Consider the following 12,033-nt stretch of genomic DNA (forward strand, 5'->3'; position numbering starts at 1 on the left):
CTTACATTCTAGTGAGAACCAATACTGATTTTAAGTACAGTCAAGAAGAATTGAAACAACACATCTTCCATAACTGAGATTTATTACTGCCTGTAACTTACACAGGAAGCACTTCTCAGTTTCAGATTTGTAGATGCCAGTCAGGCTTCATGCAGTAACTCACCACTTCACCTGGGGACCTGCTTAGACTTTGCTCCGGATGCACTTTAGTCTTCTGAATATTAAGCCAAATGTGCCCAAACCTGGAGCTTTGAGCTACCACCAACTTTAAAGCAACTGAAAAGCATCAACATCATTACTTTGAATATCTATGGAGTTATCCCTCTTTTCCTGCTCTCTTCCAAGTCTGCTGTAGTCTCAAACAAACTCCAGGGAATGCCATCCAGTTCTTCTCAGCAGTGCTCACTGCAGGCAGAGGTTTGCTACAGAACCTTACAGAAACTTTCAGTCTCACGTGTATTGTTTTCTATGCTAAAAAAAAGCACTTAACTTCCTCATAGTGCCATATCCTCTGCTTGTTTACCCATCCACTGCTTATTAGGGAGTCACCAATGGAGATCAATTGCTTTCCAGCCAAGCCTGCAGAGCATGCCATAGGAGCTGGTGGCTTTGTGCTGTGAAAATATCAGCTGGGTTTGTCCCCTCCAGCTGTCTGTCCTGAATCCCCTTGATGACTGATTTGCTGAGCACACAATAGCAATACAAACCCAGTTAGGCAATATGTGCCTTTTTCTGCAGAGGCAGACTGCAAGTACTGTACATGCAATGTAACCTTTTATATGCACTATAAGTAATTACAGGTTGAGGATATGTCCTTCATGAAGTGCAGAGATACAGCACTGATGATATTACTGCTTCAAGAGCAAGGGAAACACTTCTGAACAATGCTGATGGTGCAGAAAGTTTAATTGGATTAAGTTTGTTCCAATTTATAAATCATTTGTATGTATTAGGAAATGCAACTAGGAAATCTAGATTTAAAGCTACATAAGACAGAGCCACCAGTACCATGTATATGTGTGTGTGGGATGAGACTGAAGCTAATACTGTATATTTTGTATTGTTTCTTCTAAAGAAAAGAAAGATCGAGGCTGCTAACATTCTCCTAATTATAAAAACCAAAGATACTCTTGGCTTCTCTTCATCACAGTCTCCTAAACATCCTCCTAAGATACCTAATGCCAGAAGTAACAGTGATAGTTTAAATCATATCTCTAATTTTTCATCTTTTGCATAGCAATTCACATAATAAATGCCAATACAATTCCAGTGAAAGAGCATTACTTGCCCGTTGACCTCCAGGTGCAGTATAAACATTGTTTCAAAAGCACACCTCACAATCACACAGCTTTCTGCTGTGTCCCAATATAATAGGTTATCAATGTATATTACTATACTGGGACTGTAAAGCATTTTATAGGCATGCACATGTCTGAACATGTTTGATTATGGCCTTAGGCAGCTTTGGGAAATCCTGACTGAGCCAACATTGCAGAGCTGTCCCAGCTCACAGCGGTATTCAGTAATGGACTAGTCAAGGCACAGGGGAAGTGTAATTGCAGTAAGACACAAATGTAACTCACCATCTGCACTGCAACTCATTTAGTGTCAAACATCTATGAATAAACCTTTGGAATGCCAGAGGTTTAGTCTTAGCTTTCAGAAACCCCATCTCTGCAGACCAGAACAACACACATTTGCCACTTTGGAGAGAACTTTCTTTTCATTTTTAATGTAAAAATCACTGATCACTAACATGACATTCTCCAAACTCAAACATAGTTTGAAAATGCAAATCTGTACATATTTCCCCTTCTCTTTTGATGTTTAATGTATATGAGCCTTTAAACCACTTAACTGCCACGTGGGGCAGTTTTGTATTTGTAAGACAAAAGACTCCTCACTGTGAGTTTTACCATGCTGATGCTGATGCTGATGGAGGCATCCTTAAAGCCCTGACAGAACACCCTCTTGATAGCTCACTTCATTTGGAGCAGGGCTGAGCTGCTGATTTGACATAAGAAAAAAAAAGCAAAAAAAAAAAAAGCAATTAGGACTTCTTTCTTCAGTTAAACTTCAGTTAAATTAGCTTTTTTGAGGTAGACTGCTCAAGAAATATTAGGAATATTTGGCTGTAAAGAGTTTAAAGCCTCCAACAGTATCATGTCCTGTCCTCCATACAGCAGTAACACAAAGCAGAAGTGAAACACTGTGTGAAAGATAACAGCGTGGTGCTCTCAAGAGATGTTAACATTACATTAAATGTTCACATAATAAAATGTGTTCCAGCACAATGCTCTCTGGCAGCACAAATTCCAGTGGTATACTAGTGCAAATTCAAGACTTTTAGAGATAGAATACTTAATGTAAAGTGAAGCACTTGCAGTCCTGCTTTCCCATAGTGATCTTGCTCTGCACAAGATTTCTGCCTCAAAGTGAAATAGATAAAAAAGTTATTTTATAATGTGACATATGACTTCTGACTAAGTTTGACCATAGTTTAGCATTCACATGATGTGATTGCAGAAATCCAAAACATATGGCAATCTTTGGGTATGTAAAACCTGCCTCTCTCAGTCATGTGTGAGGCTTTGGAACCCTTCAATTATGCATCTCTATAAAATATTTTTTGTATTCAAGGCTGTACAAGTTGAAGTGTTTTAATAATTACAAAAACAGTCACTAAATTTTCTATTCTGCATGCCTGCTAAGGTCTCACAGAAAAAGACATGCTCCTAAAACATCATGAAGGATTTCCATGGTTAACAGCAGGCTGCTGCATGAGTTGGATGACTTTGAACTGCATGTCTGTAGTATATGAATATAAAATAGCATAGTATTGATTTGCCAGCTCAATTCTATCAAGTGCTGATCCCACTCCAGAAAAGCACTTAAGTACTTCTTACTACTAGTACTGCTGTTCAGAAGTGTTCAATACACAGGTGAAGTCCAAGTAACATTATTTTTGTTTATTAAAAAGATAGGTTTTCCTTTTTTTTTAAATTAAATAAACACATTTGTTAAGAGCAGACTGCTGTTTGCAACTCCATCCTTGGAAAATGCAGAAAAGAATTCCAACAAAAATGAAGAAAATATTGAAAGTATCTGCTGATGAAGATTTTAAAGTGTTTTTAAATAACCAGCTAGGCATGAAGATGACAGACCATCATGCCTCAAGGTGGACCTCAACTGTGAAATACAATTGTGTGTCTTATACTTAATGCAACACCAATATTAACCCCACTCTACATAGGCCACAGACTTGACTTACAGCAGAAACACCAGAGAGCCAGAATAATTCTGGAGCAAGAATAACTCTCAAGTATCATCACAGCCCTCCCCTGATTTAACAGCTGCCTTTGCCCCTGCTGGAGGCGAGGCCGAGGGCAGGGCAGGGTTCGGCTGAGCTGGCATTGCTGCTGCTGGGCGCTGGCCACTGCTCTGCAAGAGCCACCATGCAGTCTCAGATTTGGTTTTTCTTGAAGTGACTACTCAGACCATGCAGGCAAGAGTTCAGGAGAAAGAGTTTAACCTGAAAAAGTTTCAAAGCAATTGAAAGACTCCAACTTTGCAGCCAGGCTAAAAGGCAGTGTAACTAAGGCACAAAACTGGAACAACATACTTCAAAAGTCAAATGAAACATGATGCTGGCACAGCAGGGTTACTTGCAACAGATGACTTGAAACAGGCACCTGAGGCAGCTGCCCTGTCCTAAACTGCCCCTGACAAAACTCAGTTGGGCCAAGACTACAGGCTTTTTTATCACTGAATTTATAGGCTTTATTCCCCCTCACACTATCACTGATTGATTACATTCTTCCATGATTCAGAAGCCATATGGTGGTGGTTATGAAAAGAATACTGTTTAACACTGCAGCAACCTAAAGCAAAAGAGTCTTTGAAGAACACATGGACCTGACAAAGTCTCAAACTTCTGGAGAAAATCACCCTGGTAACTGCAGAATTTTATTGATAGAAATACAATTCTTGAGATGCATTTTATGTATACCGCAGGAAAAAACCCAAACCACTTATGGAAAGACAGGTAGCAGTGATGAAGAATTTTACTGTAGTCTGTTTTCTGTTCATAATTTTACTGCATTCAAACAATAAAGTATCTTTATTGAGCTTTATGGCTTTTGGTGGTGGCATTGGCTTTTATTGTTGTTTTTTTGTTTGTTTTAAAGTACAGTACAAGGATCATCTGATCCAATCTTTGTAGGCAAAAGCACAGTTGAGACAAGATGGCCCAGCAATCTATTCATCTGGATCTCAAAAGTCTTCAATGTTGGGGAAATCCACAACTTCCCTGGGGAGATTATTCCAAAGGCTGATTGTTCTCTTTGTGAAAAAATTTCCCCATGTGTCCAATTGGAACCTCCTCAGGAATAACTTGTACCCATTATCCCTGGTCTTTTCCATGTGGCTTCTTTTATAAAGGGAGTCTCTATTTTTTCTTTAAATAGTGGAACATGGTGATAAGGTCTCCCCTAAGTCCTCTTTTCTCAAGGCTGAACAAACCCAGTTCTCTCAGCCTTTTCCCCTGTCACAGGCTTCCCAGTTTGTGGCTCTTCTCTGAACCCTCTCCAGCCTGTCCACATCTTTTCTGCACAGCAGGGACCAAAACTGAGCACAGCATTCCAATGTGGCCTGATGAGCTCTGAGCAGAGTGGGAAAATGACTTCTGGATCTCTGCTGGTGATGCCCTTGTGGATGCAGCCAAGTACCCCGTTGGCTCTCTGTGCCAGCACAGCACTGTTTGCTCATGCTGATCTGACTGTCCACCTGGATCCCCAGATCCCTTTCCACAGAGATGCTCCCCAGCTGGATGGATGCCAGCCCTATGGTGCTGCACACCTGGGTTATGTTTTCCCAGGTGCAAGACCTGATGATTGCCCTTGCTGGACTTCACCAGATTCTTGTTAGCCACTCTCCAGCCTATCCAAATCTTCCTGCAGGGTGGCTCTCTCTTCCAAAGCATCCACTTTCCCACTCAGTTTGGTGTTGCTGGGAAACTTCATCATGGTGCACTTGATCCCATCTTCCCAATCACTTTCTGAGGATATTAAGCAGAGCTGGGCCTGACACCAATCCCAGGGGACCCCACTCGTGCCACGCTGCCCATTTGAGGAGGAGCCATTGACCAGCACCCTCTGGGTGCTGCCTCTCAGCCAGTTCCCCCCACCACATGGAGCATCCATCCACACCACAGCCCATCTGCTTTTCAGAGGGAGGCTGTGGGAAACCATTCTGAAGCCTTGGAGAAATCCAGGAGGCAATGTCCACCCAGCCCACACCAACCAAGCAGCTTGCTTTGTCAAGCTCAATTTGTTCTTCATCAATCTATGTCGGTGATCCTGTGCCTCAACTGACTTATGATAGCTACCAGAAGGTTTTGTTCCATAATTTTCCCAGGGACTGAAGCAAGACTGATGGGCCTAAAATTCCCTGGATCCTCCTTTAAGGCTTTCTTGTGGATGGGGGTACATTAGCCTTTTTCAGTTTTCTGCCATACCCCCAAGTCCACATCATCCCAAGATGATGGAGAGCAGCCTTGCAATGCCAGCTCCTGTAATAGCTCAGCCCCACTGCTGGCTCTGTGTTTGTGCAGCCTGGATTTGGCCCCAGGGCCAGGGGCCCAGCAGTGCTGGTGCAGACACAGGTGAAGGAACTGTTGAGAGCCTCAGCCTTTTCAGCATTACCAGTGACTAATTCTCCTGTCCTGTTTATCAGTAGGACAGTAGTTGCCTTCTGTTTCTGCTTGATGTTTTTATACCCAAAGAACCCATTCTTGTATTTTTTGACATCTTGGCCAAATTCAACTGGAGCTGAGCTTTTTCTTTTCTAACTCCATCTTTGCACACCTTGGCAATGTCCACATAGTTCTCAATAGGTATGGATCCATATTTCCATCTCTGGTATGCTTTGCTTTTGAGTAGACTCAGAACCTCGCAGTTAAGCCAAGGGGGTTCTTGCTCCTCCTACATCTCTTATCTTTAAATGGGATGAACTGTTTTTGTGCTTTCAGAAAAAAAGAGCATTCTTAAGAAAGTCCCAGCAATCATTAGCTTCTTTACTCTCCAGGGAAGCTTTTCCTGGAATCTGTCCCTTTTTGAAAAAAATTAACACCGCAGTGATTTCAGACATGGCTGCAGGTATTTTCCACATTCACTGGCTGCCTTTGTGAACAGGTGAAAATGCAAGGTTATTGATCTTCTGCAGTGCCTTTGAAGACTTTTGAGAGCAGAAGCAAAGCTTGCACCTGTCCTTACACATATGCCCAGCCCCTCAGCAGCAGAGGGACAGCAGTTGATACAGCTCCTACTCTTTTGGCTAACTGGCCACAGCTCAGGAAGGCGCTGCTCTCCCAGGTCCCAAGCCTCTTCAAAAGACACATTAAAGCCCAGCCAAGCCTCTTCAAACACACATTAAAGCCCAGCTGTCTGAGCAAGTCCAAGTTACAGAGTCACATGAGAGAGGAATTCTCTCCCACCTGGAGCTTTGTTTGCAGACATAGCTCCAGGCATGACTTTATTTGTTAGCTATATAGGTAAGGCTGGCCAAGGAAATTTGAAAAACTGTGACAGCCCTTGTCAGAACAGCCTCTGAAAAAACCCACCTCAGTAACAACACATTTGATTTATACTTCACCAGGTATTTGAAATAAGGAATCACTTGAAGTCAGAGTCTATTGAAGAGCTAAGTGGAAATACTGTTAGTACAGGACTTGCTATCTGTGAAGAAACATACCTAGTCAGTTTTGAGCCCATTGTAGCAATCTGGTTCTGAGTGATCCACGGCTTACCCTCTGCCATGGACTGAATTAAAAATACTAAGCCAAGTTAAGGGATCACTTAATGCTACAAATAAGACAGCAAATATGTTTTATAGTTGCAGATGTTCCTAAGCCTGTTTTTTTTAAGAGTATTGTATGAATTCCTGAAACCATGAGTTTCATGTTAAGAGTTTTAAATGCACTTTTCAGAATACACCTCTATTAAAGACATCACAGTTTCCGTTAAAAAAACCAATTTTCAGTGAACCAGAAATCTTCAGCTTGGTACAAATAGCCAGAAATGAAAAGAGCAGAAGTTCAAGAGTTTCCTCAATGAAGGACCCACTATGGAAATCAGACAATTTTTGTAATGCAATTAAGTTTCAACAGGACAACCCATGAATCATTAATAACATGATACAGAACACAATCAACAATAATTTCCACCCCCCACCAATGAAGAAACAGAAATCATCCCACCTTGCTCCCAACATCCATCCCAACTAACAGTAGTTCTGTTAGTCCTGCAGTGAGCAAAATCCATTCTGTTGCCACATTACTTTCAAGTTAAGACTTATCAGTCACACAGCCCTTCCTGCTCCTTCTTCCCCAAATTCATTTGGCTGATACTCCTTGTTCTTTAATGAAGTAATTCACTCAGAATTTTAAGAGTAAAATATTTTTAGAAAAGTATTTTAAGAAGCAATTAAAATTATCAGGCTTTCTCCTGCTGTCTCCTTCCAGTTACAGAGAACAATGAAGAAATCTTTTAGTACTGGCCTGAAAAATCAGAACTGCTCATTTTTACTCAGTGGTCATCAGGAGGAGACTCACAGGCACAAGTGTCTGTGAGGGGCCCGCAATTTTTAACAACTGAAATCTTGATTGGCAACCTAGTTGAGTTAAAGGCACAACAAGTAACAGATGAAAGTCTGCTTAAACCATGTACTCTGATTTCTGCATTTTCCAAAAGCCTTATTCATAGGATAATCCCATGGCTAGAAACTATTAATAGGGCAATTTCAAATGAGATACAATTCAGTTACAACACAACAGTACTAGCAATATTTCTATAAATTTTTGAAATGCTTTTAATATGTACATTCTTTCTTAGTAAATATTAAAGTAGTGCTCTTCACTTGCACTTTTTTCTTTAGACTTCTAAAAGGGTATCAGAAATACAGTTTTCACCCCCCTCCAAACCAATGCAGTTACCTTTGTAACAAGCACATATGAATTCTGTACACCTTCCCCTCCCCACAAAGGAAATAAAAATATGCCATGGCTATCCAATTACACATCATCACAAGTTTAAATTACACATACAAATAATTCCAGAGTATTTAGAAAAAAACAACATATTGGATTTATGAAATCATTCCATGCATTCAACAACAGAAAAAAAACAAAGGAAAAAAAATTAAGTTTCTTTAAAATGGTGGCTTTTTGCTCTATCCAAGTACCAAAGTCTGGATTCAGTGTATCATTAAGACTAACCACTGCTTGAATCATAGAAACATGACAGTACATAGATAACCAAGTTTCTATTTATAGACAATATGATATAGAGTTACTACCTCTCCAATGAATGTCAAATAAAGCAAGTTTCGCTTTCTAAGACATTGAAACTGCATATTAAGAAAACAGTAAGAGGTGCTGCTAAATAGGTCACAACATTTTGAAAGGAAGGCTATGCATTTATATGACCCTGCTTAGCAGCAGCAGTTAGATAGCAGGGTTCCTACGTTTTAGCTAGTTTGTTTCTTTTTCCAGGATGACAAGCTATTTGACTAATCCAGAAATATCACAGATTTTATTTTCAAGAGGAAAAAAGAGTTTTTGCAATGAAAGTCCTTGGGGGCAGTCTCCTTCATGACATAAAATCTTTGTATTTTCTATAAGAGTCTCGTAGCATAACATACAGATTGGAAAGAGATTTCAGACATACATTAAAAACCCGAATTCAAAGGGTATTTTTTAACCTTTACTATGAAGTCAAGTAAAATTATATTATTTACATGCAAAGGACTCTGCATGATTCCATAATATCCTATTTTTCATGTTTACCTTAAGATACTCCTTGAAAAGCTGTACTTCAGTTCTAAATTTATTTCACATGAATAATGACAAATATCACTCATAGACATTATTCCCTCCCAGTAAATAAATCAATACCATCAATTTGCTCAATTTATTTTAACAGATCAATTTAGAGTGTCATGTTCCTGACATACAGGAGTTAATACCTGTGCAAGTTAGTATCCATTTATTAGGAAAGCTCTCCATTAGCAGGTGCATTTTCAGTACAAGTAAACCCAGCTTGCTGCATTATCTGCTCTTGCCTTGCAATACTGTCAAACTGCAGTTGAGTACAGTAAGAGCACAAGATTGTTGATCAGTACCACATGTTACAGCTGTTAACAATGCTATTTGTGCCACAAAACCAGAAGTCAATAATTTGAAAAGAATCCTGACTCTTCAACTGAACTTACCAGGTGATGTTAAATACCATCCTTAGCAAACCGAATTTTGTGAAGGCTATTTACAGTGTACATGGCTGAGCATGTACCTTACAGACACAAACACATCTCCACTTCAATACCACCTCATTACAGTGCCTGAAAATGACAACACATCTTCAATGCCATTTTAATTAACAGTTTCAAGCGGGAAATGGTCTTTATTTTACAACTGCTTTACTTGCATAATTTTTTTTATATAAAAACACTAACTCCTGTCCAGAAGTCTAGACACATTCTACATACTACAGGTTAAGGCAGTAAAAAAATGTGTTCCTGATAACTGTTTTTGACAATGTCAATTAAAGCTGTCTGAAGCTACTCCAGTTCTCCAACAGATCTTTTAAATCCAAATCATTTGTGAGTGAAAAATTCACTTTGATTTCTTCAGAGTTTTAGTAATATAGACAACAGAATTGGGTGTGGTAAGTCAACAAGTGTTAGGAGAAGGAAAAGTTTGATTTCAGTTCATTTCATGAGTTTAGAAGTTGAGAGAATAGATTTTAGATGGGATCCTGAATCAACCAAGAACTGTAGGGAATGAAAAAGATAACCAATTTTATGCACATTACTGCATTCTTAAAAATATACTGTTATCTTCAATAATTCAAGTAAGGTAATAGGCATTATAAAAAATAACTTCATGAACCATACTCAAGTTTCAAATCACATTCTCAAACTTTTAACCCAAAGCAGTTTTATTGTGTTAACTTCATATAATAAACCATGAAGGTCTGACTGTACGAATGGTTAATGATTTGCACTTGAGATTCCTGTGATAGCTAGCAGACTTGCTAACCAACTTACTGTAAAGATATGGCAGATTATGTATTGAATCAAAGCACTTTGATTTAGGCATAAAACAAATTCAAATGGTTGACATTCTGTGCTTCTAATGCATCACTCATAAGAGAGGCAAGAAACACCCATTATTGTAGACGATTATTTTTACAGAAAACCCTTCCTTGAAATTAATCATTTATCCGCAGCTGTAGATGAGAGCATAATCTGTTGTAAACAGGGCACTGTGTTGTAAAACCAGTTTTTTTTAAATTAAGATCTCTCTCCAAAAGTTGGGAAAACAAACTCTTCAGAATGTCTTTCAAATGTAGCATGTTCTGTTTGCTATATCATAGTTACTTTCATTTGATTCCTTTTTAAAGATGTTTGTGTTCACAGCAGTTCTGTTTTTAAAAATTGTTTGAAATTTTTATAAAATTCTGTACATGTTCACAAATTATTGCATAAACAGCATAATCTTCATGATAATATTCAGCAACATATGTCCATCTTAGAAGTTCACGTTTCCCTTCTTGCTTTTTTCTTCTTTTTAACTTGTTTGGGAGATTCCCAGCTTTCTTCAGACTTTGCTAAAAAAAAAAAAAAAAAAAAACCAAACAATTATAGTGTTAGGACTAAGACCATTTACACAGAATTGGCTTTTAAAATCCTGGATAATACACACTGTATTATTAGGAAGTGATCCAGAATAATCAACTAGAAGTTTTATTCTGATTAAAAAGTAGGATGAAATTGGCATGCATCTAACACAACACATGCCAATTTCATCCTACTTTTTAATCCCACAAATACTTAAGAGTGATAAATGTGAAAGGCCATTCATTTTGCAAATATATTACTTACAGTAGAGTCATTGTTATTTTCTGGCCTAGAAATAACATACAGGTACACAATTGACATTAAATGCTCACTCTTACCAGATTACACTGCTCTTAACCACTATATCTGAGTAGTTTTAAAAAGTATTGAACTATGTAAAGATGTGGTTACATGGAATCCATAATCCCATAAAGAAGCACTATGTTCTTAATAAAACAGACTGCCTTAAAACATGCTGGCTGCCAAAAGTAGTAAAAAACATTAAGTATTGTACATACTGAACCTAAGAGATGTTCTTTCAATTGCTGAGACATGAATCAATCACAAAAGATTTCATATTTTAGAACCAGAAAAGTTCTAAGTTGATACATTGACTTGAAATATTCCATTGTTTCATGTGTTCAAAGCCAAGAAGCCAATTAACGCAGCAGAATGAGATTTTGTAATTATAAAGTCATCATGTTTCTTCTGAAGTCATTAAAATCTCATTTTGTACTTCAACACTTAGCCAGCAACTTATTATGGATTGTCAGTATTTATTAATTTTCTTAAAGAATCTGAATCAAAACATCTTTTTTTTTCCCAAGCAATACCTTTCACATCCTCATTTCCCTTCTAAATTTCCTGTTTTACTGTGTAAGTACTTCAAACGCTTTTGAGTACGAACACTTTTGTCAAGTACAACAGGGGGTACATTTGACATTCCTGGGCACAGCATATTTTCAAAAAACAATATACCTGCAGCAATTTAGCCAGATCTATGCGCTGCTAGACTACAAAAAAAACAACTCCACCCAATACCTTTCTACTCCCAAATAACCAACTGCTTCCCTCTATGATTACATGGAAGCATATGGAAAAAGATGCTAATGAGCTAAATTGAGAAATCAAAAGACCTCAGTAGGCTGAAAATGGAATTATTTGTATTTTTTCCCAAATTTCTGGTAGCTAAATATTCTGTCAACTGCAATGTTAGTAACCATCTGTTCTTCACTGAAGAGTTACAAGCAGCCCTTTGAAACAATGTTGGCAGAACTCCTTAGTCACAGCAGGGAGCTCCAGTCCCAATGGTGATGAGTCCAAATCCAAATCCAAATGTCTATTAAGGACAGGACAAGC

At 38.5% G+C, this 12,033-nt stretch overlaps 1 protein-coding gene across 2 annotated transcripts in view; it reads right to left on the reverse strand.

Moving 5' to 3' along the window:
* Nucleotides 1–7,842: 7,842 nt before the first annotated feature.
* The window catches only part of MTDH (metadherin), a 33,805-nt gene continuing 29,614 nt past the window's right edge, over nucleotides 7,843–12,033 (reverse strand). For both annotated transcript variants that reach the window (XM_058030888.1, XM_058030879.1), the window contains one exon: nucleotides 7,843–10,664. In XM_058030888.1, the coding sequence (XP_057886871.1) occupies nucleotides 10,594–10,664 (71 nt within the window). In that variant the 3' untranslated portion in view covers nucleotides 7,843–10,593. The remainder of the gene's footprint in view (nucleotides 10,665–12,033) is intronic.

This window comes from Melospiza georgiana, chromosome 1, assembly GCF_028018845.1.
Source record: "Melospiza georgiana isolate bMelGeo1 chromosome 1, bMelGeo1.pri, whole genome shotgun sequence".
Taxonomy (NCBI): domain Eukaryota; kingdom Metazoa; phylum Chordata; class Aves; order Passeriformes; family Passerellidae; genus Melospiza; species Melospiza georgiana.